The 26,048-nt window shown below is 47.5% G+C and overlaps 1 protein-coding gene across 7 annotated transcripts in view; it reads right to left on the bottom strand.

Annotated features, from left to right (window-relative positions):
* Positions 1–26,048, bottom strand: part of EVI5 (ecotropic viral integration site 5) — a 141,866-nt gene that overhangs the window by 60,389 nt on the left and 55,429 nt on the right. For all 7 annotated transcript variants that reach the window (XM_073571450.1, XM_073571448.1, XM_073571449.1 and 4 more), the window contains 2 exons: positions 24,312–24,372; positions 14,114–14,167 (listed from right to left, as the gene is read on the bottom strand). In XM_073571450.1, the coding sequence (XP_073427551.1) occupies positions 14,114–14,167; positions 24,312–24,372 (115 nt within the window). The remainder of the gene's footprint in view (positions 1–14,113; positions 14,168–24,311; positions 24,373–26,048) is intronic.

Here is a 26,048-nt window from a genome sequence, read left to right as displayed (position 1 = left end):
GTATTTACTTTCATGCAGTCTTCTCTTTATGGTAGATTTGGATATTGATACGCCTACCTCCTGGGGAGTGTTGTTCACTTGGTTGGCTGTTGTGAAGGGGTTTCTCTTCACCATGGAGATTATTCTGCAATCATCCACCACTGTTGTCTTCCGGGGGCGCCCAAGTCTTTTTTTTGCATTGATGAGTTCACCAGTGCTTTCTTTCTTTCTCAGGATGCACCAAACTGTAGATTTTGCCACTCCTAATGTTGTAGCAATTTCTCGGATGGGTTTTTTCTGTTTTTGCAGCTTAAGGATGGCTTGTTTCACCTGCATGGAGAGCTCCTTTGACCGCTTGTTTCCTTCACAGCAAAACCTTCCAAATGCAAGCACCACACCTCAAATCAGCTCCAGGCCTTTTATCTGCTTAATTGAGAATTACATAACGAAGGGATTGCGCACACCTGTCCATGAAATAGCCTTGGAGTCAATTGTCCAATTACTTTTGGTCCCTTTAAAAACAGGGTGGCACATGTTAAGGAGCTGAACTCCTAAACCCTTCACCCAATTTTAATGTGGATACCCTCAAATGAAAGCTGAAAGTCTGAACTTTAACTGCATCTGAATTGTTTTGTTTAAAATTCATTGTGGTTATGTCTAGAACCAAAATTAGAAAAATGTTGTCTGTCCAAATATATATGGACCTAACTGTACCCGTACAGCTGTAGACAAATCAGGAACAGATTCCAGAAGGTAAAACTGTCCCGGTCTTCTCTGCCAGCATCCATTGTAAGATATGGCCATCTAAGAATCACCTGGAGGCCAATGTAAGGGTGATCGTGGGTAGTTTTTTTTACCCTAGGTTATTTGTCCTGGTTGTACAGAAGCTTCTACCTGCACGCCGAGTAGAAGCGTTTGGGTATTCCAGCAGCGTCCCTTTGCAGGAAATAGGCCAGGCCATCAATGCGATAAAAAAATTTTTTTGTCAGCCAAGCATACCAATTTTGGAGGGAGGGACTGACTGGCTGTTTGAAAAGTAAGGCTGAGTGCAGACGTACTTTTTGGCCCTGCGGATTTTTCCGCGCAGAATGGAAGAAATCCGCAGGTCAAATTACCTGCATTTTTCCTGCGGATTTCTTCCATTTTTCATGCGGTTTTCATGCGGTTTTTTTGCGGTTTTCCATCGCGGTTTTCCCCCTGCGGATTTGGTGACAGGGGAGATGGAAAACCGCACAAAAGTAGTAACATGCTGCGGATTTTGTACCGCGGAAAAATCCGCAGCGTCTGCACAGCGTTTTTTTTTTCCATTGATTAAGGCTACTGTACATCACAATGCAGAAATGCAACGTTTCTGCGCGGTAAAATCCGCTGCGGAACCGCTGCAAATCTGCATCGTGTGCACACAGCCTTAAAAAGGAATCGGTCACCTATTTTTGGGCCTATAAGCTGCTGGCACCACCATCAGGAGCTTATCTAAAGCATTACAGAATGCTGTAGAAAAGCCCCCGATGTAACCTGAGAGAGAAGAAAAAGGAGTTATATTATACTCACCCAGGGGCGGTCCGGGTCCAGTTTTGGTCCGATGGGTGTCACGGTTCGGTCCGGCGCTGGACTTCTTCTGGCGCCTGCGCACTGCAGGACTCTGCTCTGCCCTCAACAGGGCAGAGCAGTACGCCTGCGCCGGAGCCGTGACGGGAAGCAAAGAAGAGGACGTCACTGTTAAAAGATGGGAGGCGCCAGACCGGACCGCGACACCCATCGGACCAAAACCGGACCCGGACCGCCCCTGGGTGAGTATAATATAACTCGTTTTTCTTGTCTTTCAGGTTGCATCGGGGGCTTATCTACAGCATTACAGAATGCTGTAGATAAGCCCCTGATGGCAGTGCCGGCATCTTACAGGCCCAAAAATAGGTGACAGATTCCCTTTAAGGGTTTGAGAAGACTAGATGTCATCCAAACAACAGCTTTCTAGAGTGTATGGCCATTTTAGGTTAAAAGTAGTAATGCGCAAAAGTGCTGGGATAAGTTATCTGAGCATGCTCAGGTGCTAACCCAGTGACTTCAGCATGCTCGAATACCATGTTCAAGTCCCTGCAGCTGCATGTCTCAATGTTCGACAGCCGCAACAAACACATGCAGGGTTTGCCTTGTTTGTTAGGTAATCCTTGCATATGTTGTGGCAGTCAAACAGTCGCAAGACATGCAGCTGCGGGGACGCAAACATCTTTTTTGAGCACGCCAAAGACACTCTTAGCACCTTATCAAAGCACTTTCGCTCATCATTAGTTAAAAGGCATCCATAAAAAGATCTGGGGGAATGAAGTTGTCCCGACTTCCCTTGTTCAGTCAAGTAAAGCATTATGAGATAGCGAGACCCAAGGAGAAATGGTTAATGGACAAAAAGCACGCAACAGGAAAAAATCCAATGTGTACAGGCTCTATGAGTCAGACTGAGGTTGAGAGATCTGTCACATCAATTATTTCAAAATATATAGATTTTAGCGGTTTTCTGGGCCAAGCATGAATTTCTGCACTCACTGAATGGGACTGCATCTTGACAAACCCTAAGGGCTTGCAGATTTGGCGCGTCTTTGCCATGCAGATTTTCTAGAAAAACCTGAAGCAATCCTGATGCTAACAAAGTGAATGAGAAGCATGAAGTGTCATGCACACGTTGCTTATTTTTGGACTTGCAGAAAATAATCTGCAGCGTGTCAATTCTCTGCGTTTTTCACCACTGACTTCACTTAAATCAGGCAACAACGCACCAAAAAAACCTAATTTTTTCCTGACAAGAGATGCAGAAAATTTGCTCAACGTGTGCACCACCTACCCTTCTAGTGTAAAATGTGCACACTGTCAGGATTCCGTCGTTTGCCTTATGGAGCAGTAATCATGTGATCGCTCATACACAAATTGCAGAGCTGAAAACTCCTGCCAATTACGGTAGCTTCTCCTTTTCTCTCAATGGAAAAGAAAAAGTATTGGTTGACGCCTGACCACAAGCACAAAAATTGTATAGGAGCGATCATTTGACAACTGTACCAGAAGGCAAACACAATCATGACAGTGCGCATATTTTACACTGTTAGGACTTGGCAAAATGCAGTCACAAAGCAACTTCAGAAACCCACGCCTGGCACAGAAAACTCCATTAATATATCTCCCATTGATCGTAAATAAAAGACTTACCCAAGTTTGGAAGTTATCCCCCATCTCTAAAGAGCCAAGAGTGGAGCGATGGTTGATCTTGTGCACCACCGCTCCCATTCATTCTTAACGGCAGTGCCAAAGACCAGCTGAACCTGTGCTCGGCCATCTCTGGTGGTCCCACAGAGAATGAATGGAGGCGAGCATGATTGACCACCGTTCTGTTCTCACTGACCCCGTTTCCAGGGTCCACTGGGGGTGCCACAGGTTGGACCCCAAGCAACTGGGAAGTCATCCTCCAATGGAAAGGGGGACAACTTCCAAACTTGCTACAATGCTTTAAATGCAATCATAACGTCATATATTCAAAGGAGGTAGAATGGTTTCTGCGAGTGCATAAAGATATCGTGCAAAAGCAAAGATTTCAGAAAGAGCAGTGAGATCATTCATAATGATGTGTGCGCAGTGATCTTAAGAGCGTGGATTATAGACGGCATGTCCGCTGAAGGCTTCCAGCAGTCCAGTCACATTACATAGTGTCAATTACCACTTCATTGGAAAATTAATAACGTCAGATAAATAAGTATCCAGAATCGATTCTCCGTGTGACTGCAATTCATTACAAGGAGCGGATGCAGCAGTGACACAATGCAGAATATCACAATACTGTGGATCTGTATTTCTTTACAACCTTAGTCCTTTTCCTCAAGCTGGGCATCAGCAGGTTAATCAGCTACAGGCTCTTCTGATATAGGGGCCCCTACAGATCTGTGGCCCCCGAGGAGGAAGCGGTTAGAAAGGTGCTCCGTTTTCATCCACAATCATACGGCTGCGGATCCATAGTACCTGGCTAGAGGAGCGCGCGGGTTCGCGGTGTTGATCGCTCATCCACTTCTCAGCGCACGAGCCACACGTTACATTCAGAAACTACTTGACTGCTCTGATTTTAGAGCAAATTGTATTTTCAAATCGGTGCATGTCGACCTGTCAGCTTGGATTACAGATTTACAGTATATAGATAAAACATTTACATTATAATAAATATGGCCCTTGTAGATAAAAAGTGGGGAGAAAAAAAAAGCCTACCAAATATGACTGTTACTATCAACTTTGTGATTGTGTTTGCCCATGGCAAGCATATATAGAGAAATTCTATAAAAAAAAATAAATAAACTACCTGTCTGCAGCTTGAAGCACAGACTGCCTGACCCCAATTTTTGAAGAGATTTAGAGGGATTGCCACAAAGGTTTTTTTTTTTTTCTGCTAACCTGCGAGCAGCATGATGTAGGAGCAGAGACACCGATTCCAGCAATGTATCACTTACTGTGCTGCAGTTTCCATAAAACGAGTTTTATCTGCTGCAGATCTAGCAGTTCTCTGAATGCTGAGCTCTGTATAACCCCGCCCACACCACGATAATCTGCTGATAAAAAGCTGCCTATCAAAACTATAGCAAGAAGCCCGGTAAGTGACACATCACTGGAATTAGGGTCTCAGTTTCTACATTATGCTGCTCAGATTAGGTGCCAAAAATCTGGCACCAAATTCCCTTTAAATATGGAAGTACTCCTGTCACACAGAAAAAATACTGACAGAACACTTTGTCTGGCCAAGCATGTAACGTGTGGTGACTGCCTCACCCCAGCCCCGAATGATGTCAGGGAAGATAAGGATCAGCCAGTGTAAATGTGACCCCTACGTGTCTTGACCAATGTTACTTTTGGAGCTCCCCCTTCTTGTAAGATTTACATAAACTAAAACATTTAACGTTGTTATAACAATATGAGGGCTTGTTATTGGTGGGACGAATTTTAGTTATGAATACGCCATTCATTTTACCAAATAATGCACTTAAAAATGGGAATATGAATGGTGGTGAGAAAAAGAAAAGACAAAAGCACCAATCAGCCATTGCTTATTTGGTTTTGTTTCTACACTGTTTGTTGGATGGTAAAAATGACCCGGCAATATGATTTGGGCCAGTACAACTATGGTGATACTAACTTGTGTTTTAGTGGTAAAATTTTTTTATATATATATATATATATATATATATATATATATATATATATATATATATATATATATATATATATATATATATATATATATATATATATATGCGCATGTTGTGTTGCGTCACAATTTTCTGAGACCGGCAACTTTTTTTTTTTTTTTTTTTTTTTAAACAGGGTAATGGCTTGTTTTGTGACGTGACGAGCTGGAAGTTTTAATTGTTAAAAACCAAAAAGACCATGGACCACTAAAAATTCCCTTTAATATATTAAAAGCATATAGGACTCGGTATTGAATATACATATTTAAAGAGCAAAAACTTTCAGGGTGTTTGGGGAAATATGATCAGGGCTGGTCTCGTTCTGCCAGGTAGTGATACAACTAGACCCATCATGTCCCTAGTAGAATTGAGAAAATTTTTCAAAATTCGGTTTCAATTACGATCGGCGGCGTATATTATTTTTGCAATATTTGCCGAATGTCATTGGAGTCAATGGGAGTAGAAAAGACCGAATATGTTCGTAACCAATCAAACAAATTCGCCACGAATCGGGTACCAACATGGCAAATTCAGGTTCAGTGACCGATTCCGAACATTCGCTCAACTCCAGTCCCTAGTCATCCCTTTTGCTCACCCTACCTGGCAGGGGAGGTTGGTGCACCTTATCAGTATTTTCAGGTTCAGAACATACTATTAGAATGTGAAATAGATCTATCCTTTTGGTCCAATCCACAAGGGACATAAAAATATTTTAGGTGGCTATAAATAATCAATTCTCCATCAATATGGTTGAACTAGAACGCCAACACTTCTCATTAGATGTTGTGATGCGTTTCCCCGTGTTGTTCAGGTGTCATCAGGGGACTAGTGGGAGACGTTAAGCTCTCTCCAGGTGGCCAGAAAATTTTGAAAAAAGGTACTTGGCTACAGAATATGTCCTTGGGTATATTTAGTTGAGGCCACTGAACCTTTTGCCAATACATTTCACCCTCAAAAAGTTTAACCAGCACTACAACTAAGGGAACATGCAATATAAAAAAACATTGCCTACTGCAGGACTTCAGGGGTGGCGTATCACTGCACGTGCCCAAAAGGATTGTATAGGAAAACACAAAACAGGATTTTTGGGTTGCTTACCGTAAAATCTGTTTCTCGGAGCCTTCATTGGGGGACACAGAGACCTTGGGTGTATGCTGCTGCCACTAGGAGGCTGACACTATGCACAAAAAAAGTAAGCTCCTCCTCCGCAGTGTACACCCCACCGACCGGCAGAGAATTCCTCAGTTAGTGAGAAAGCAGTAGGAGAAGTAACAGAATAGGTTGACAACATAAACAACTCAACTGTAACCATTCAACCAAAGTAAGAACAGGAGCTGTAAAACATGGGAGGGTGCTGTGTCCCCCAATGAAGGCTCCGAGAAACAGATTTTACGGTAAGCAACCCAAAAATCCTGTTTTCTCGTTCGCCTTATTGGGGGACACAGAGACCTTGGGACGTCCCAAAGCAGTCCCTGGGGTGGGAAACAAACTTCCATCAGGCCAGCGGACTCACCACCGCGGCCTGCAGAATCCGTCTACCTAGGCTGGCGTCCGCCGAAGCGTAGGTGTGGACTCTGTAGAATTTCACAAACGTGTGAACCGATGACCATGTTGCAGCTTTGCAAAGCTGCAGTGCGGAAGCTCTGTGGCGCACCGCCCAGGAGGCACCCACTGCTCGAGTAGAGTGGGCCCTGATACTCGGAGGGGCTCCGCGACGCTTAACACGGTAGGCTTCCAGGATAGCCGATCTGATTCAGCGAGCAATGGTGGCTTTTGACACCGGGTGACCTTTCCGCGCTCCATCAGGGATAATGAAAAGAGACTCTGTCTTTCGCAGGGAAGTCGTCCTAGACAGATAGACTCTTACCGCCCTAACCAGGTCCAGCTTGTTCAAGGACCGCTCTCGGGGATGAGTTGGATTCGGACAAAGGGACGGTAGCACGATATCCTCGTTGAGGTGAAACGAGGACACCACCTTCGGAAGAAACGAGGGCGGAGGCCGCAGAACTACCTTATCCTGGTGGAGAACCAGAAAGGGAGAGCGGCACGAAAGAGCTGCCAATTCCGACACGCGCCGGACGGAGGTGATGGCCACCAGAAAGGCTACCTTCCAAGAAAGGAGAGAAAGGGAAATATCCCTGAGGGGTTCAAAGGGCGGACCTTGCAGAACCTCAAGAACCAGATTAAGATCCCATGGATCCACGGGCGCCCGGTACGGCGGGACCGTGTGAGCCACGCCCTGAAGAAAGGTCTTAACCTGAGGACGGGAAGCCAACGTTTTCTGAAACAGAATGGACAGCGCCGAAACTTGACCCTTCAGGGAACTGAGGGCAAGCCCCGCATCCAATCCTGCCTGAAGAAACGCTAGGACTGAAGGGAGCGAAAAGGACATGGGCGCGACGTCATTGGTCTCACACCAAGTGAAATAGGCCTTCCAAGTACGGTAGTAAATCTTGGAAGATGATGGCTTTCTGGCTCGGATCATGGTCTGAATTACGTGGTCGGAAAATCCTGCTCGTTTCAGAACCTCGGTCTCAACAGCCACGCCGTTAAATTGAGCGGCCGAGAATTGGGGTGGCAAATCGGACCCTGAGACAGCAGATCTGTTCTGTCTGGAAGCTTCCGCGAGAAGGTTGACAATGTCCGCGAACCAAGACCTTCTGGGCCAATTCGGGGCAATGAGAATGACCGGAAGTCCTCCTGCCTTAATCTTCTTCAACAGCTTGGGAAGAAGAGGCAGAGGAGGGAACAGGTAGGGAAGTTCGAACTGGGACCAAGGAACGGCCAGGGCGTCGGCGCCCACTGCCAGAGGGTCCCGAGACCTGGACACGAATTGTGGGACTTTCCTGTTGAGGCGAGACGCCATGAGGTCTACATCCGGGGTTCCCCACCGAAGGCAGAGCAGATGAAACACTTCCGGATGTAGGGACCATTCTCCCGCCGCGAGACCCTCGCGGCTGAGAAAATCGGCGGCCCAGTTGTCTACGCCGGGAATGTGAACCGCGGAAATTGTCGGAACGGAAATCTCCGCCCAACGAAGAATCTTGGACACCTCCGCCAGGGCTGAAACACTCCGTGTTCCCCCTTGGCGGTTGACATATGCCACCGCTGTGGCGTTGTCTGTCTGAATCCGTACCGGCAGTCCCTTGAGGAGCCTTTCCCAGTGGACCAGAGCAAGATGGATCGCTCGAATCTCCAGAACGTTGATTGGTAGCGCTGATTCCCGATCCGACCATCGACCCTGAACAGTGTGGTTGCGGAACACAGCACCCCAACCGAGGAGACTGGCATCTGTGGTTACTATCTGCCAGGGAATGGGAAGGAAGGATCGACCCGATAGAATGAGAGGTGACGACAACCACCAGTTGAGAGACCGCTTGATCCGGTAAGAAAGATGGACAGGGCGATCCAGGGACCGAGGCGACCTGTTCCACTTCGACAGAATGGCCTGCTGGAGAGGCCTGGCGTGAAATTGGGCAAAGGGAACTGCCTCTATCGCCGCCACCATCTTTCCCAGGACCCTCATGGCTGTACGGAGGGATGGGAATCGCGAGGTCTGCAGCGATCGTACTTCCTGCTGCAGAGAGAATCTTTTCTTGTGGGAGAAAGACCCTTGACCGACGAGTGTCGAACAGAAGACCTAGAAAGACCAGGCGTTGGGTAGGAACCAGACAGGACTTTTTCCTGTTGACGATCCACCCGAAATTGGAAAGAGTGTCCAGGACGATTGACAAACTTTGGTGAGCCTGTTGGAATGAGGGAGCCTTGATCAGAATATCGTCTAGGTACGGGAAAAGAACGAGGCCTCTGACTCTCAACAAAGCCATCAACGCAGCCATGATCTTCGTGAAGACTCTGGGAGCGGTGGCAAGACCGAAGGGCAGTGCGACAAACTGGTAGTGGTGCTGTCGAATCGCAAAGCGCAGGAACTTTTGATGTCCGGAGAAAATTGGAACATGTAAATAGGCATCTTGGATGTCTATTGAGCACATGAACTCCTGCTCCTCCATGGAGGCGATGACCGAGCGAAGCGACTCCATGCGGAAGTGGCGAAGGCGGACCCTCTTGTTGAGCAGCTTGAGATCCAAGATGGGTCGAACTGCGCCGTCTTTTTTCGGCACTACAAACAGGTTCGAGTAGAACCCCGTGAAGCGCTCCGATTCGGGAACGGGCACAATCACCCCGGAACTGAGGAGAGCAGCGATAGCTGTAGAGAACCCCGGGATCAAGGCTGGATCCTTTGGAGGCCGGGATTCGAAGAAACGATCCCGTGGGAGAGAGACGAACTCTATCTTGTATCCTGAGGATACGACCTCCCTGACCCAGGCGTCCTCCACGGCGGCCAGCCAAACGTCCCTGAAGGAAAGAAGTCGACCTCCCAATTGGAAAGGCCCCTCGCGTGCCCGATGATAGTCATGCTGAAGTAGACCGTCCAGATCTAGACCTGAACGGTCTGCCCTGGGAGGAGTGGGGTCGCCAGGAAGGAGTGGGTCTGAAGGAAACTTTTTCTCTCCTGGCGAGCCTGCGGTCTCTGTTGACTGGAGGAGTTGTCCGCCGTATTGAAACGGCGGAAAGTCCGAAAGGGTCGAAACTGACGCCTTAGTGGGGGTCTGCGAGGCTCGGACTGAGGGAGGAGTGAACTCGTGCCTCCGGTGGCGTCCTTAATAATCTGGTCCAATTGGGACCCAAAGAGGCGCACCCCCTGAAAGGGCAGGTTAGTGAGGGACTTTTTTGAAGACAAGTCCGCTTGCCATGCCTTTAGCCAAATTGTACGTCGAATTGCAATAACGTTGCTTGACGCCTGAACTGCACAGGATGCAGCATCCAAGGAAGCGGAGAGAAGATAGTCCCCAGCATGGGAGATCTGATTGGCGAGATTGGCCAAATACTCCGGTTGCGCCTTATCTAAGATGCCCTGCCGAAGGTCGTCTGCCCACGTGGCTATGGTCTTTGCTGTCCAGGATGAAGCAAAGATTGGACACACCGCCGCTGAAGCCGCTTCAAAGGCAGACTTCGCCAGGGATTCTACAATCCTGTCATTAGAATCCTTTAGGGACGCCACGCCTGAAAGCGGGAGAACCGTGTTATTGGATAGCCTGGACACGGGCGGATCGACCGAGGGAGAGGCCGACCAGTTGTCCGTGAGCTCTTTAGCAAATGGGTAGAGTATGCCGAGACGTTTTCCTCTTTGAAAGCGTCTGGTCGGATCCTCTCTTTCCTTGGTAAAAATTTTCCCAAACTGGGAATGGAAAGGAAAAACCCTGGAGGGAGTTTCTGCCCGTCTGAACGAAACCTCCTGATCTGAGGATTTCGCAGGGGAGTCAGCAATATCGAAGGTATGATGGATCGCAGCAATGAGGTCCTGCACTGTGACCTTCATGCTTGCATCCTGGTCTGAATCCAGCTCTAAAATCCCCTCAGATGACCTGTCCGAAAGCGCTTCCCCTGACTCGGGAGAGGAGGCCCGAGAGGGAGGCTGGTGAGAAGGGCTATGCGGTGAGATGGGACTAGGAGAGGATTCCGGCTGGGAATCTTGCCTGGGTCTTTTGCGACTACCGCTGGCTGATTCAGATGGAACAATTTGGGACCTGCTTGGCCCTGCTGAAGAGTCCAGGGGCAACTTATCAAGAACGGCCACCAGGGACTGAGACACCCTGGTGAGGTCTGCCACTGATTGAGATAGCGAGGAGGCCCAGCCAGGCATGGGGGGCTCACTCTCACCTGGGGCCGAAGATGGCTCCTGGACGGCGTCAGGCTGGATTGGATTGCTACAATCCAGGCAGAGGGGAGTGGACTGGCCTGAGGGAAGTTTGCGATTGCACGAAGAACATGCAAAGTACTTGACTAAAGTGCAGGGGGGGGCGGTAGAGCGGGTACGATCAGACTTAGACATAGTGAAAAGCTGAGGTAATGCCGGAAGGTTGGGGGACAGAGGGCGGAGAAGGGTCAGTCTGCAGTGCAGAGCTACTCACGGTCCGGTGTCCCCAGAAGCGATGCTCTGCGACCTGTCAGTGGATGCAGGTCAGAGCGAAATCCGGCCGACAGCCCTCCTGACAAAAAACCAGCTGGAGAAGATGATGTCCAGTGAGGAGTTGGTGCCCGGCTGGGAAAATGGCGCCGTCCTGAGAAAAAGCGCGCCTTAGGAGAGGAGGAAGGGCGGAGCACCACGCAGGGTTAATGATTCACCGCCCTCTAGCCAATGACAGGCTGGGCAGGTGAAGGACAGGCGGTGGGAGGGCCTGGGAAGAGCGGGAGAGAAGCCCGCTTAGAAGAAAGGGGCGGGGGGCGTGGCCGCGACGCAGCGGTAGGCCCGAACTGAAGCCGGGGCCTAAATTAGTTGCAAGTCGCTCCCAATAGGGAAAAAAACCCTGTGCTCCCTGTCCCCAGAAAGGGGGGGGGGGGGGGATGCCCGGCAACATTGAGCTGCCTATAGCCTTGTGGCGACTGCGAGCGACCGCAGCGCCTACAACCGGGGTCCCCTGTGCCATTGAAGAGGTGACCGTCGGGAATGGGCAGCCAGGAAAATAAATATGAAGCCGGGGCCTAATACTCACCCATCCACGATCCGTTACCTGTCTGAAGAAGTCTTTGCGTCTCATCCAACCGACAGGCTCTGGTAGGCGAGTGGGAGGGAGACTGGCGACAAGGACCTCTGGAGTCGCTGGCACGTCTTGGTGTCGGCGTCCGTCTGGCTGGTCCTGCCGCGGAGAACTGCAAGGATACGGGGTGGCAGTACACCAGACTCCATGTGGGAGTACAGATGTGACTTTTCAATCTGTATCCCTCCTTAGAACCTGAAAAGGAATGACGCACGACGAGGTAGATATGGGTCTAATAAAAGACCCGTGTCCACCTCCTACTGACACTAAGCTAAACTGAGGAATTCTCTGCTGGTCGGTGGGGTGTACACTGCGGAGGAGGAGCTTACTTTTTTTGTGCATAGTGTCAGCCTCCTAGTGGCAGCAGCATACACCCAAGGTCTCTGTGTCCCCCAATAAGGCGAACGAGAAAAGTGAATTACAGGTATGCATGAGCAAATACCTTGGGGATGCGAGACATGGCAGGGAAACACCACTTGCCCGGCATATTACCCTGAAATATGGAGACCTTGGATGCATCTTTTTCCTTATGATCAAGGTCACTCAACCATGAGAAAGGGAGATTGGAATAAACACTGCGACGGGAAACCAATTGGATATACTGGATGAAATCAATGAACTTAAGCAGTTGAGCTTCTCGAGCTTCATCTAAATCTACGATACATGGATAATATTAGGTCCTTATAGGACCGGCCTTGTGTTTGAATAGCCTCTGAGAGCCACTGTATACTTGCAACGTATTGAGGGTACTTTTCATTCTTTTACTATCTCTGTATTGAAATATAGATAAGGTGTGTACTAGGGCGATCAGACACCCCGACGTTTAGCAAGGGCGCCATTCCGCAATATAATAGGGCGGCAACCTCCACTGCAAGGTAGGGTGAGAAAAAGGGATGACTAGGGAACGTTATAGATCTAGTTCTATCATTACCTGGCAGAACGAGACCAAATCTGCCCATATTTCCCCCAAAAGCCTGCAAGTCTCTGCTCTCTAAATATAGATATAAATATATATATTCAATAAGGAGTCCTATATGGTTTTAATATACCGTATTAGTAAAAGGTAATTGTTTGGGATCTATTGTCTTTTTGGTTCTTACGTTTATGAGGACTTGCTTCTCCATTTATCTCTTGGTTGTTTCAAAGTTTTAATTGTTACCATCTTATGGCATTTTTGGGGGAAGGTGCCACTACCAAGAAATGGCTCTTTTGGAGATATTTATAAAAACTCATATACATACACACTTTTTTGCTTTATAGTATTAATTGTACAGACGGATTTCATATTTTGATACATCAGAAGGGGTGGGGGAGAACACAATTTTTATGTTTTTTTTTCTTCTTACTTTAAAATGTTCAAACTTAATTTTTACTTTTTTTGTTGTTGTTCCTTAAGGGGACTTAACCCTGCCATTACCTACCTGGTCAATTATTCTATATATACACACTGTAATACAGTAGTATTGCAGTATATAGCTAAAATCATGGTCTCATTCAATGGCTGGGCTTTACAAGAGTACCAATACAGAGGGCCCCCCATGGCAAACAATCAGCACCTTGTGTGATCACCCACAGGTAAGGGCAATAGACGCCCAAAACGGCACGTCCCTGGTTTACAAACCTTAAAATTATGCCATCAGGAGACTGACATGGGCATTTCAAAGTTTTACAGCAGTGATCAAGCTCTTCGATTGCTGCTGTTACAGGCCGATGCCTGCTGTGTAACACAGCTGACACCTAATAGGTAAGGTGCTGCACACCTGGCACACGATCTTCATTTACAGATGCTAGCAAGAGGTTAAACGCCCAACCCTATTGCTCTTCCTGGAGAAAATCTGCAGCCAAAGGTCGTTGGTGGCAACTTAGTCTCCTCTCCCCATGCATAACACATGCACACTTGGCCAAAACCCACATTCATGTTTGTGGGGGAAGTGGGGGTCTGGAGAGATGTCGGCATGTTGAATCTGTGTTCGTCTGACAGCCATCTGATGTGTACGGCCATCTTTACAGCCGACTAGACAATACTAAATAGTAAAAGGGATTTAGAACATTTGCAGTGTGATAACGGTTTTATGATTAATCCATTTTACATACCAGAGTTTTAACTTTTACACCGTATGTACAGATACAAAAAAAATAAACACATATATTATATCTATCTATATATATATATATCTCTCTCTCTATCTATATCTCTATCTCTCTCTCTATATATATATATATATATATATCTCTATCTCTCTCCATCTATATATCTATATTGCAAATGTCAACAGATCACAATAATGCAAGAAGGCTACCAGGTTACAAAGTGTTAAATCTTACCTTCTCCAAGGTTTCAATCCGCTGCTTCAATAACCTGTTCTCAGTACGCAGCCTCTGAAAGAGCAGAAATCACAGATCACTACACTGAATGGTGAGATTCCAGCTATCTGATCCCTTTAAAGGGAAGGTGCCGTTTTTTCATAATTTAATGTAAAAAAGAAAATAGTACAAAAAGATATTGTCCCCCAAGCTTGACTCAGTGGTGTGTATGTTTTTGTTTTTTTTTACAAATATTAATGCAGCCACTGGGGGCTGCCATCTTACCTTTCTGGCTGCTGAATGACACTTTCCATGCTCATTTACAGCAGTCCCTGGGCATAAGACAGAACAGTCGGCTCCTAACCCCTATGTCTATCATTGCAGCAGCATCAGCTGTGAACTGGGCACGCCTCTACGGGCAGCTCAATTCACAGCTGTAGGTGTGGCCAGGCGCCATCTTATTAGAGCCCAGTGCTTTCCTTTTAGCTCCATTTACACTCTATTGCAAGCCCTGGATGCTGTACTGTTCCACAATAACAGGGCTTGGATGTTCACGCTGCACATACCAGCTGCAGGAGAGGAACCAGGACGAGCTCCTGGAGACCGAGCTGCTCTTTCCAAAACACCCGACCAGCTGCTGCCCCTGCTCATGCAAAACATAGGAGGAGCTGCTCCCTGCTGTTTCAAAACACTTGGCAATCTGCTGGACATCTAATGGGGGTTTTACACATCGCGATATTGCTAACAATATCGCTAAAGCATCACCGATTTGGTGACGCAGCAGCGATATCGCTATGTGTGATACTTACCTCCGACCGGCTCCCCCACTGTCCATCGCTGATCGCGCAGCTCCATTTCTCGTCAGGCGCTTCCTGCTGGCGCCGCCGAGCGACGCGTGGACGCGGACGGGAGAACGTCAGGATCGCTGCGTCTGAAAGGTAAGTAACGACCGCTGCTGCGTCGCTACATCGCTATGAGATCTGCCTGTGCGGCAGCTCACTAGCGACCATTTAGCGATGCACCAGCGATCCTGACTGGGTCATATCGTTGTCGGGATCGCTGGTGCATCGCTAAATGTAAAGGGGCCTTAATCCTATCCTGTGTGATACTGACTGCTGAGCCGTGTGTCTAATCCTATCCTGAGTGATACGGTCTGCTGAGCTGTATATCGAATCCTCTGTGTGGTACTGTCTGCTGAGCATGTATCTAATCCTCTCCTCTGTGATAGTGTCTGCTGAGCTGTGAATCTAATCCTCTCCTGTGTGATACTGTCTGCTGAGCTGTGTATCTAATCCTATCCTGTGTGATACAGTCTGCTGAGCCGTGTGTCTAATCCTATCCTGTGTGATACAGTTTGCTGAGCTGTATATCTAATCCTCTCCTGTGTGGTACTGTCTGCTGAGCATGTATCTAATCCTCTCCTCTGTGATACTGTCTGCTGAGCTGTGAATCTAATCCTCTCCTCTGTGATACTGTCTGCTGAGCTGTGTATCTAATCCTATCCTGTGTGATACAGTCTGCTGAGCCATGTATCTAATCCTATCCCGTGTAATACTGTCTGCTGAGCCGTGTATCTAATCCTCTCGTGTGATACTGTCTGCAGAGCTGTGTATCTAATCCTCTCGTGTGATACTGTCTGCAGAGCTGTGTATCTAATCCTATCCCATGTGATACTGTCTGCCGAGATATGTATTTAATCCTCTCGTGTGATACTGTCTGCAGAGCCGTGTATCTAATCCTATCCCGTGTGATACTGTCTACTGAGCCGTGTATCTAATCCTATCCCGTGTGATACTGTCTGCAGAGCCGTGTATCTAATCCTATCCTGTGTGATACTGACTGCTGAGCTGTATATCTAATCCTATCCTGTGTGATACTGACTGCTGAGCTGTATATCTAATCCTATCCTGTGTGGTACTGACTGCTGAGCTGTGTATCTAATCCTATCCTGTGATACAGTCTGCTGAGCCGTGTATCTAATCCTATCCCATGTGATGCTGACTGCTGAGCCGTGTATCTAATCCTATCCAGTGTGATACTGCTCTCCTGAAATACTCTGTGCTGCTGTCACCCTGCCGATTTTATGTGTGATCTATATGGCGGCATTATGTGTGAAGTATATGGCGGCATTATGTGTGAAGTATATGGCGGTATTATGTGAGAACACTATGGCCGTATTATCTGCTAAAAGGGGACCCATTCTGGGGTGGTTCTGGCTGAGCACCTGCACAGGGCTCAGGGGTAATAGGTGCACTCAGGGGTGGGCTGGTGAGGCGGCTGAAGACAGGGGTCTCATTTTTATAGTTACATTTCCCCCCATCCTGCTTCCCAGCGTCACCCCGGACTGCGCCTGTCGCCTCCACACATCGCCAGGACAGGATCTGAGGAGGGGAATGGGGTCTTTGCCTGTAAAGTCTGGATCAGAACAGGCCATCAATCAGCAGAAATGTTTCCTGGATTTCTGTGGTGCTGTCACCCTGCTCCTCCCCCATATATCTCCCTCTGTGCCCCCCATAGACCAGCACACTGCTCTCCTGAAATACTCTGTGCTGCTGTAACCCTGCTCCCAGAATCCTTGCTGCCTGCCATCCTCAATGACCGAAGACCCCATTCCTCTCCTCAGATCCTGTCCTGGCGATGTGTGAAAGCGAGGCGACAGGGGCCGGATATATGGTGAAGGAGCAGGGTGACAGCAGCACAGAGTACTTCAGGAGAGCAGTGTGCTGGTCTATGGGGGGGCAACCTGTTCGGTGCCAGGGATTGTACATAGAGCGCTGTATTTTATACACATGGAAGGACCGTCTGTTTGTCTGCTCCACAGAAATCCAGGAAACATTTCTGCTGATTGATGGCCTGTTCTGATCCAGACTTTACATGCAAAGACAGTAAGTAACTTTGCAGGCCCCATCAAAATGTTTGCTCACTGTGTTCCTAAATATCATCCTCTCTTTTCCCTTACCAAACACCCAAAAGGGGAGGAGAGGAGTGACATCACACCCATGTCAGCAGATTCCGCCCATAATTACTGCAGGGCAGTAATGTGAGCTAGTTGTACACTAGGTTTTTGTGCCAAATTTCAGTAGCTGCTCCCCCTAGTGTTAACAAGTGGAAATGCCAAACTTTTTAAAATTATTTTTCATATTTTGCAAAATTAAAAACAAATGATAATATTTAAGAAAATGTAAACATTAATTCTTTACATTTTTTCAATTGCTGAAATTTTTTTTTGGATAGCACCTTCCCTTTAAAAAAGGCATCACAAGACCAAGGTGGATACCTGTACGCCCACCTATACAAAAAGTCTGAAAAAAAAAATAAATAAATAAAAGTTGTGCTTGCAAACTCACAAAATGTTCCTATATAAACTTGGTGTGTGGATTCAGCAAGGATTTTATTTTGCCAGAACTCTAAAGGAAAAATGATTGAAATTTGCTAAAATCTGATCAACTCAAACTTGCCAAAAAAAACTGCCAGCACCAGACAAACGTATCATTATTTACAATTTTTAAAGTTTTGCAACCTCAAATTACACTTTTATTTTATTTTATTTTTTTAGAGAGTTTGCATCAGTTCATTTAATGAACATGCCTAACTTTGTGAACATTTGTTTTTCTTTTTACTGTGAAGCAAACAAAACAGGACAAAACTGAAAACTTTAGCATGCATAACTCTTCACCCCCCTAAAGTCAATACTTTGTAGGGCCTCCTTTTGTGGCAATTACAGCTGCAAGTCGCTTTGGATAAGCCTCTCTGAGCTTTCTACAAATGGCCACTGGAATTTTTGCCCATTCCTGAAGGCAAAACTGCTCCAGCGCCCTCAAGTTAGATTGCTGTTCACCAGAGGAAACAATCTTCAAGTCAGACCACAGATTCTCAAATTGAGATCTGGGCTTTCACTAGGCCACTCCAAAACATTTAAACATTTCCCATTAAACCACTCGAAAGTTGCTTTAGAAACATGCTTTGGGCCATTGTCTTGTTGGGACTGGGACAGAGGTTCATCTTCCATTTCACTGACAGACTGAAATGGGTTTTGCTCAGGAATAGCCCTGTATTTCACACCATCCATCTTTCCCTGGATTTGGACCATTTTCCTTTTCACTGCTACCGGAAAACATCCCGACAGCATGATGCTGCCACCACCATGTTTCACTGTGGGGATGGTGTTCTTGGGGTGATGAGCTATGTTGGTTTGATGCCCGTATTTACCTTGATTTTGGTCTCATCTGACTATGGTGACTTTCTTATTGGTGTTGCAGCCTCAGTAGCCTTTCAGAAAAGGTGTGTGTATACACTGACAAACATGTGACACTTAGTAAAAGGAAGTCCACCTGTGTGCAATCTAAGTATGTGACTTCTGAAGGTAATTGCTTGCACATTAAATATTTAGGGGATTCATAGTAAAAGGGGTGAATACATATGCACATGCCAATTATTAGTTATTTGATGCCATCAATTTAATGTATGCCTATATTTATCTTTCTTCACCGACTATTGCTGATGCATCACACACAAATCAGATTACAAAAATATTTAAACACAGACTGTAATGTAACAAAATAGGTAAAAAAGAAGCGCCAAGGGGGTGAATACTTTTGCAAGCCACTGTACATCACAAACGTAGCATAAATTATGACAAATGTACGCTAGCCACTTACTGGCTTACAGTTCTGGAGGTGGCGCATGGCAATTGTAAGATGAGATATTCATTAAAGACGGACATGTCTCCAAATGAATTTGGTGCCTCTTATTCTAGTGCTTCCTTCATACAATCTGGAGTTCAAATGTCAAGTTTAAAAAAGGATGGGGGGAAAAAAAGAGGGATTTTGGGTTCTTACCGTAAAATCTCTTTCTTGGTGCCTTCATTGGGGGACACAGATAACCATGGGTGTATGCTGCTGCTGCTAGGAGGCTGACACTATGCAAAACAATCAAATTAGCTCCTCCCCGTCAGTATACACCCACCGACAGGCACCAAGCACTTCAGTTGGTGAAAAAGCAGAAGCAACCAAAAACCATGAACATATGTACCAACCCAACAAGGGACTCGAAGACCCAACACGGTACAACTTAAAACAGGGAGGGTGCTGTGTCCCCCAATGAAGGCTCCAAGAAAGATTTTACGGTAAGAACCCAAAATCTCAATCTTTCTTTATCGCCTTATTGGGGGACACAGATAACCATGGGACGTTCCAAAAGCAGTCCCGAGGGTGGGAACAGCAATAAAGGAACGACAGAAGGAAGGGCTTAGGTCGGCCGGTGTGCGACCGCCGCCTGCAGAACCTTCCTACCAAGAGCCGCATCAGACGAGGCCTGGGTATGAACCCTGTAGAACCTCGCAAAGGTGTGCAAAGACGACAAGGTCGCGGCCCTGCAAAGTTGTAAGGCCGAAGCCTGGTGTCGCACAGCCCAAGAAGCCCCTACAGCCCGGGTGGAGTGGGCTTTCACTTCCGGAGGGGGCCATTTCTCCTGAAGTCGGTAGGCTTCCAGGATGGTAGACCGAATCCAGCGAGCAATCGTGGATTTGGAGGCCGGAAGACCTTTCCGGCGACCCTCAGAAATGACCAGCAGGGAATCAGATTGGCGAAAAGAAGCGGTCCTGGCAAGGTAAACGCGCAGAGGATGAGCAGGCGCAGGACAAAACGATGGAAGGACGATATCTTCGTTTATATGAAAGGGAGATACCACTTTTGGAAGGAAGGAAGGAACTGGCCTGTGAACAACCTTATCTTGGTGGAGGATAAGGTACGGAGAACGACAGGATAAGGCCGCCAGCTCAGAAACTCTCCTGATGGAGGTAATGGCGATCAGAAAAGCCACCTTCCATGAAAGAAAAAAGACAGAGGGATGTCCTGGATTGGTTCGAACGGCGCCTTCTGGAGAGCGCCAAGAACAAGATTGAGATCCCATGGATCTATCGGAGAATGATGAGGAGGAGCCACATGGGCGACTCCTTGGAGAAAAGTCTTCACTTGCGGTAAGGAAGCTAGATCCTTCTGGAAGAGGATTGCTAGGGCAGACACCTGGCCTTTGAGAGTACTGAGGGATAGGCCCACATCTAAACCAGATTGGAGGAAACCAAGAATGGATGGAATGGAGAATGACAGTGGAAAAACATCGCTATCATCGCACCAACGGAAAAAAGCTTTCCAGTACCTATGGTAAATGCGGGAGGAAGCTGGCTTCCGAGCCTTGATCATAGTCTGAATGACCCGGCTGGAAAACCCTGATTCCCTTCCGGATTGCGGCCTCAACGGCCATGCCGTTAAACTCAGAGACTGAGAATTCTGGTGGTAAAGGGGGCCTTGAGAGAGAAGATCTGGACGGTCTGGAAGCCTCCAGAGAACGTCCGCGAGCATGTTCACCAACTCCGCGTACCAAGGGCGTCTTGGCCAGTCTGGAGCCACTAGGATGACTGGGATGCCCTCTGACTATCTTTTTGACCACTCTTGGGATGAGGGCAAGGGGAGGAAACAGGTAAGGCAGTTGGAACTGGGACCACGGAATTACTAGGGCGTCACAACCAATGGCTAGAGGATCCCTGGACCTGGCTACAAAGTGAGGAACTTTGTTGTTCATCCGAGACGCCATGAGATCGACGTCCGGGGTGCCCCAACACTGGCATATCTGACTGAAGACTGTGGGATGAAGGGACCATTCGCCTGACGCTAGACCTTGGCGACTTAAGAAGTCGGCTGCCCAATTTTCCACCCCTGGAATGTGAACGGCGGAGATCGCTGGAACGTGACGTTCTGCCCAGCGCAGGATCCTTGCCACTTCTGACATCACCTGCCTGCTGTGAGTACCGCCCTGGTGGTTTATGTACGCCACAGCCGTGGCGTTGTCTGATTGAATGCGGACTGGTTTGCCTACGAGGAGATGCTGCCAACGAAGGAGAGCAAGGAAGATTGCCCTGATCTCCAGAAGATTGATGGGCAGTTGAGTTTCCTGGGCGTTCCAGCGCCCTTGGGCCGTTTTGTGATGGTAAACCGCCCCCCATCCTAGGAGAGTGGCATCGGTGGTGATGACCTGCCACCGAGGCGGAAGAAAAGACCTTCCGCGGAGAACTGACGCCGGCAATGTCCACCAAGTCAGCGATTGTCTGACTGAGTGGAAGAATGGGACGGTCCAGAGAAAACGAGGTCTTGTCCCAGACTGACAGGTGGAACAGTTGGAGAGGGCGAGAGTGGAATTGTGCGAAGGGCACTGCTACCATGGAAGCTATCATCTTCCCCAGGACCCTCATGCAGGACCGAAGGGACATGATCCTCGAGCGTCGTAGGGACTGGATCCCCTTTGCAAAGGGTTGAAAACTTGTCCCTCGGTAAAAATACCCGGGCTAGATTCGTGTCGAACTCCATGCCCAAAAAGGTCAGACGCCTGGTAGGGTGCAGGATGGACTTCTCCTTGTTGACTATCCATCCGAGGCAGCTGAGGGCATCCAAGGTTATCTGAAGACTGTGAAGACAGTCTTGGCGGGACGAGCCCTTGATCAGGAGATCGTCCAGGTAAGGAAGATAAGAATCCCTCTAGATCGAAGGATGGCCATGACTGTTGCCATCACCTTCGTAAAGACACGGAAAGCGGAGGCTAGTCCGAAGGGGAGGGCCGTGAACTGATAGTGACTGTCCTGAATTGCAAAGCGGAGGTATCTCTGATGCCGCAGAGAAATGGGGATGTGGAGATAGACATACAGGATGCCTACAGAGCAGAGAAACTCTCCGGGTTCCATCGAGGCTATTACCGAACGCAGAGACTCCATCTTGAAGTGGCGGATCTTCACGTGGCGATTGAGCAACATGAGGTCCAAAATTGGACGAAGAGAGCCATCCTTTTTCAGGACTACGAAGAGATTTGAGTAGAACCCTAAAAACCGTTTGTTTGTAGGAACGGGAACGATGACCCCGGCGGAAAGGAGGGAAGAGAAGGCCTGAAGGAACCCTGGAATCTGTGATCGCTGTCTTGGGGATCGAGACAGAAAGAAGCGACTGTTTGGGGGGGAAGAAAACTCGATTTTGTATCCGGATGTGATGATTTCCCTGACCCAAGTGTCGTCGACAACGGATAGCCATGCGTCCTTGAAAGAGGAAAGTCTGCCTCCCACCCTGGAAAGATTTCCAGGTGGGGGTAACCTGTCACTTAGATGAAAATCTGCCGGATCGGGAGCCTGAGGACCTGGAGGGCTGAACTCTGGATCTCCAGCGGGGAGCCGGCTTATAGGAAGGCATTCTCCGGTCTCTGGAAGCAGGATGCCGGTCCTGCTGGGATGAACCTTCTGTGGGAGAGAAGGGGCGAAAGGACCTAAATGGCCGAGAAGCCTTCCTGTTAAAGAACCTCCTAGGGCGGGACTGGGGAAGAGAAGTGCTCTTTCCACCAGTGGCATCCGAGATTATCTGATCCAGCTTGGCGCCAAAGAGCCTAGTGCCGTGAAATGCCAGGTTGGTGAGCGACTTCTTTGAGGTGGTGTCCGCAATCCAAGACTTCAACCAATGAATGCGGCGTATGGCCACTATATTGCTGTTAGCTCTAGCTACGCACCCAGCCGCGTCCAAAGAGGCGGCCAAAAGGTATTTGCCTGCATGATTAATTTGGTCTGCTAAATCTGCCAGCTCGTCCCGAGGAGCTGCTGCTGAAATGCCCCAAGCGGAGGCGAAGATAGGACAGAGGGAGGTGCCGGATGCCTCAAAAATTGACTTAGCCAACGACTCCATTTGCCTGTCTGTTGGGTCTTTAAGAGAAGCTCCGTCCGGAAGGGAAAGAACCGTCTTAGAGGAAATACGAGAAACTGGTGGATCTACCTCGGGAGCTTTGGTCCATTTCGTGACTAGATCCGCATCGAAGGGATATAGTACATCTAAGTACTTGCGGCCTGAAAAACGTTTCTCAGGATGTTGCCAGTGATTGGCTAAGGAAGTGTCGAAATCTTTGTTATTAGGATAGGTTCGAGATGGAGGACTCGCTTTCTTAAAGGAAAGAGAGCATTCCTGCGGGGGTGCCTTATCCTCCTTGATCTTGAGTGTTTGGTGTATAGCCGATATGAGACTATCTACCATATCCCGAGTTCTAGCTATGTTGTCCGCCTCTAAGTCAGATCCAGATTGGGAATCGTCGTCTGACCTAGGATCGTCTGTTGAGGATGGAGACGAAGAGCGTAGCCTGAGAGAAGCGGAGGGACCCTGCGAACTGGAAGAAGAGCCAGACAGGACCCGCTTCCTAGAGCCCCTACCCGGCTTGTCCGTCTGAGGGTCGCGGTCAGGTGCTGGCAACTCACCGTGAGAGGCGGTCGGTGCACAGGTGTCTGCAGATAACTGAGGTAACCGCTCTAAGACCTGGAACAGCGATTGAGACACTTGTCAGATCAGAAACCGACTGAGACATCGCCACGGCCCACTCAGGGGGTGGGGTGGTCTCCACCCGGGGCTCGGAGTGCTCCTGATGGGCAGACATGGAGGAAGGGCTGCAGGACGGGCAGAGGGGAGACGACTGACCTGATGCCCACTTCTTTCTACAGCGCGCGCAGGCGTAGTGAATAGCGGTGGGTCTAGAACTGAAAGCCCTTGTAGGGTTGGGCATAAGTCTCTGTGGTAGAAATACTACCTGAATGAAACTGCGGGGGAGAAGCTAAGTCAAGTGTCAGGGAGAGTCAGCGTCGAGCCTACTGAGGTTCAGAAGCAGACAGAACAGCGTTGTGTCCCCCAGGAAAAGATCCGGAGAAGAGGGAGGAAGATGCTCAGCAAAGACAGGAAAGAGACGCTGGCGGTGGGCGGGGCTTAGTTGCTGTACCGCGCGATTGGCTTTGACCCAAGGAGGGGGGCGCGGTTAATGTCATGCTGACAGGGCTGAAGCGAAAGCAGCCCTGAGATAGGCTGAAGAAGCGCTCGAAGAAAGCAAGCGCAGGGAGAGGGTCCCTCTGCTTTCACTAGCGACGGCGCGCCCGGGGCCAATAACCAGCGCATACCACCGCAGATTGAGAGATGGGCTGGAGAAGAATCGCACGCCTGCTGGCCAAAGGAGCAGGGAATTCAAACAGGAGGAGAGAGGAGCAGCGTGCGACCATTGAAACCACGCTCATCTCTGGTTCCCGGGTTGGAAAAGTTTCAGACCGGTGCCCTTTTTGTATTAATAGTGAAGGCCACAGATCTTTATTTTTGGGCTAGGCAGAATACACCTTCCTTCCATAAATTAAAAACCATGATCAGTATCAGTAGCAACATTTTACCTTGATTTCAACTTGCTCTTCCATCTCCTTTGTTTTTATTGTAGTGTACTCTTTTTCCAATCTGAAATGCAGAAAGCCATCATAAGCGATCATAAGCGAGATAGAGGACAAATTAAAACTTTCTGCAACAGCAGCTCATTCACAGCAATGTGAAAAAAAATAATCACAATGGATTAGTTAGAGCCAATTTTTGTTTCTTCCAAAAGGTCACCAAGGTCAATTATGAGTGACTGACGCCGCTTCTGTCCATTTAGTCCAGAGGACACAATCATAGCTCTGTACTAACTAAATAGAACAGCAGTCATTAATAAGTTAGATGGCAATAATGTTAATATTGCTGCTGGCATCTAAAAACACAAAAAAAAAAAAAAAAATAATGAGGAAAAACTAAGGACATGTTTGTTTTTTAAATGGAGTGGATTCTGCTCTAAAATGCAAGTGTTTTTTTTTCACATTGACAAAGAAATGTACATTTTTGTTTAAAAGAAATGGTGTAAATTTGACCATTAAACTCAACTGATCAAAATAGTGTTAACGAAGTATCCTATGTTATATACATGTCCTATTACCATCCACTTACTAGAGGGTATATATTGCTCATTTTGTTTCTCAGGTTTGGTCCGTACTCTTACACATTGCAAATATACCAACTTATGCTCCAGTTCATTTCTTTGGTTTTGCAGTAGTTTCTTGTACTTTGTACAAACAGGGGTATGCCCTCCCTTCTTGAGCTAGGCATTTCATTTATATAGCTTACCATGGGAAGGGGTCTGAATATTCGGATGCCGACCCTGCTCTGACCTCATCTATATTATTTTTTTGCTTTGCCTACATACGGCACTTTACACACATCATCACTGTCCCTATTGGGACTCACAATCTAAATTCCCTATCAGTATGTCTTTGGAATATAGAGGTTGGGTGACACAAGGTGACCTTTTAATAACAGATAGGACTTTCCCAATTGGGTGCACCTTGTTGTGGTGGGATAACTTGTATGTTTTTTTTTTTTGTTTTTTTTTTTAAATCAAAGTAGTGTTACCCAGATACCCTATGTAATTTACTCATACTATTTGCTTACTACAGGGTACATTCTCTTTTTTCCTTAGGTTTTGTCATGGAATCCATTGAAGCTGAAAAAAGGACCATTGCTTTAAAATAAAAAAAAAATAAAAAATTCTGTCTAACACTTATTTGTTCCAGCCAGAGAAATCCATGTCAACCAACTCTGTGTGAACATAGACTAAAAATTGGAGATACATTATAGCAATTTATTGAAAACCTGTGAAGCAGGCTTACAACCAAGCTTCAGCTGCACAGATATCAACCTGCAATATTAGTGTAGATCCACAATATTAAATACAGTCACCGACCTGATTGGATTATAGAGCATAACTTTAATTAGGCAATTTAAAATGTACACATACCCGCTGTGCTAGGTGCAAGTCTATCGGGTAGCTATGTCATATAGTACGTGGTGCACAAAAAAAAAAAAGGGGGGGGGGACAAAGCGCAATAGGGTCTTATCCACGTTACAGAGGACAGTATATCTTGAAATATGCTCACCTGGTTGGGATGAGATAAAAGCGTGTAGGTAGCGGCTGCTGTAGATCCACTGGTCTTCAATGACCAGAAGAAATGATAAATCCAAAGGGAATTCGTAGTTATATTCCACGCTGCCGCTAACTACGAATTCCATTTGGATTTATCATATAGTACGTGGTAACACTAATTGAT

Source organism: Dendrobates tinctorius, unplaced genomic scaffold, assembly GCF_039654945.1.
Source record: "Dendrobates tinctorius isolate UK_male_01 unplaced genomic scaffold, ASM3965494v1 ptg000029l, whole genome shotgun sequence".
NCBI classification, from domain to species: Eukaryota; Metazoa; Chordata; class Amphibia; order Anura; family Dendrobatidae; genus Dendrobates; species Dendrobates tinctorius.
This window is presented reverse-complemented; position numbering and strand designations above follow the sequence as displayed.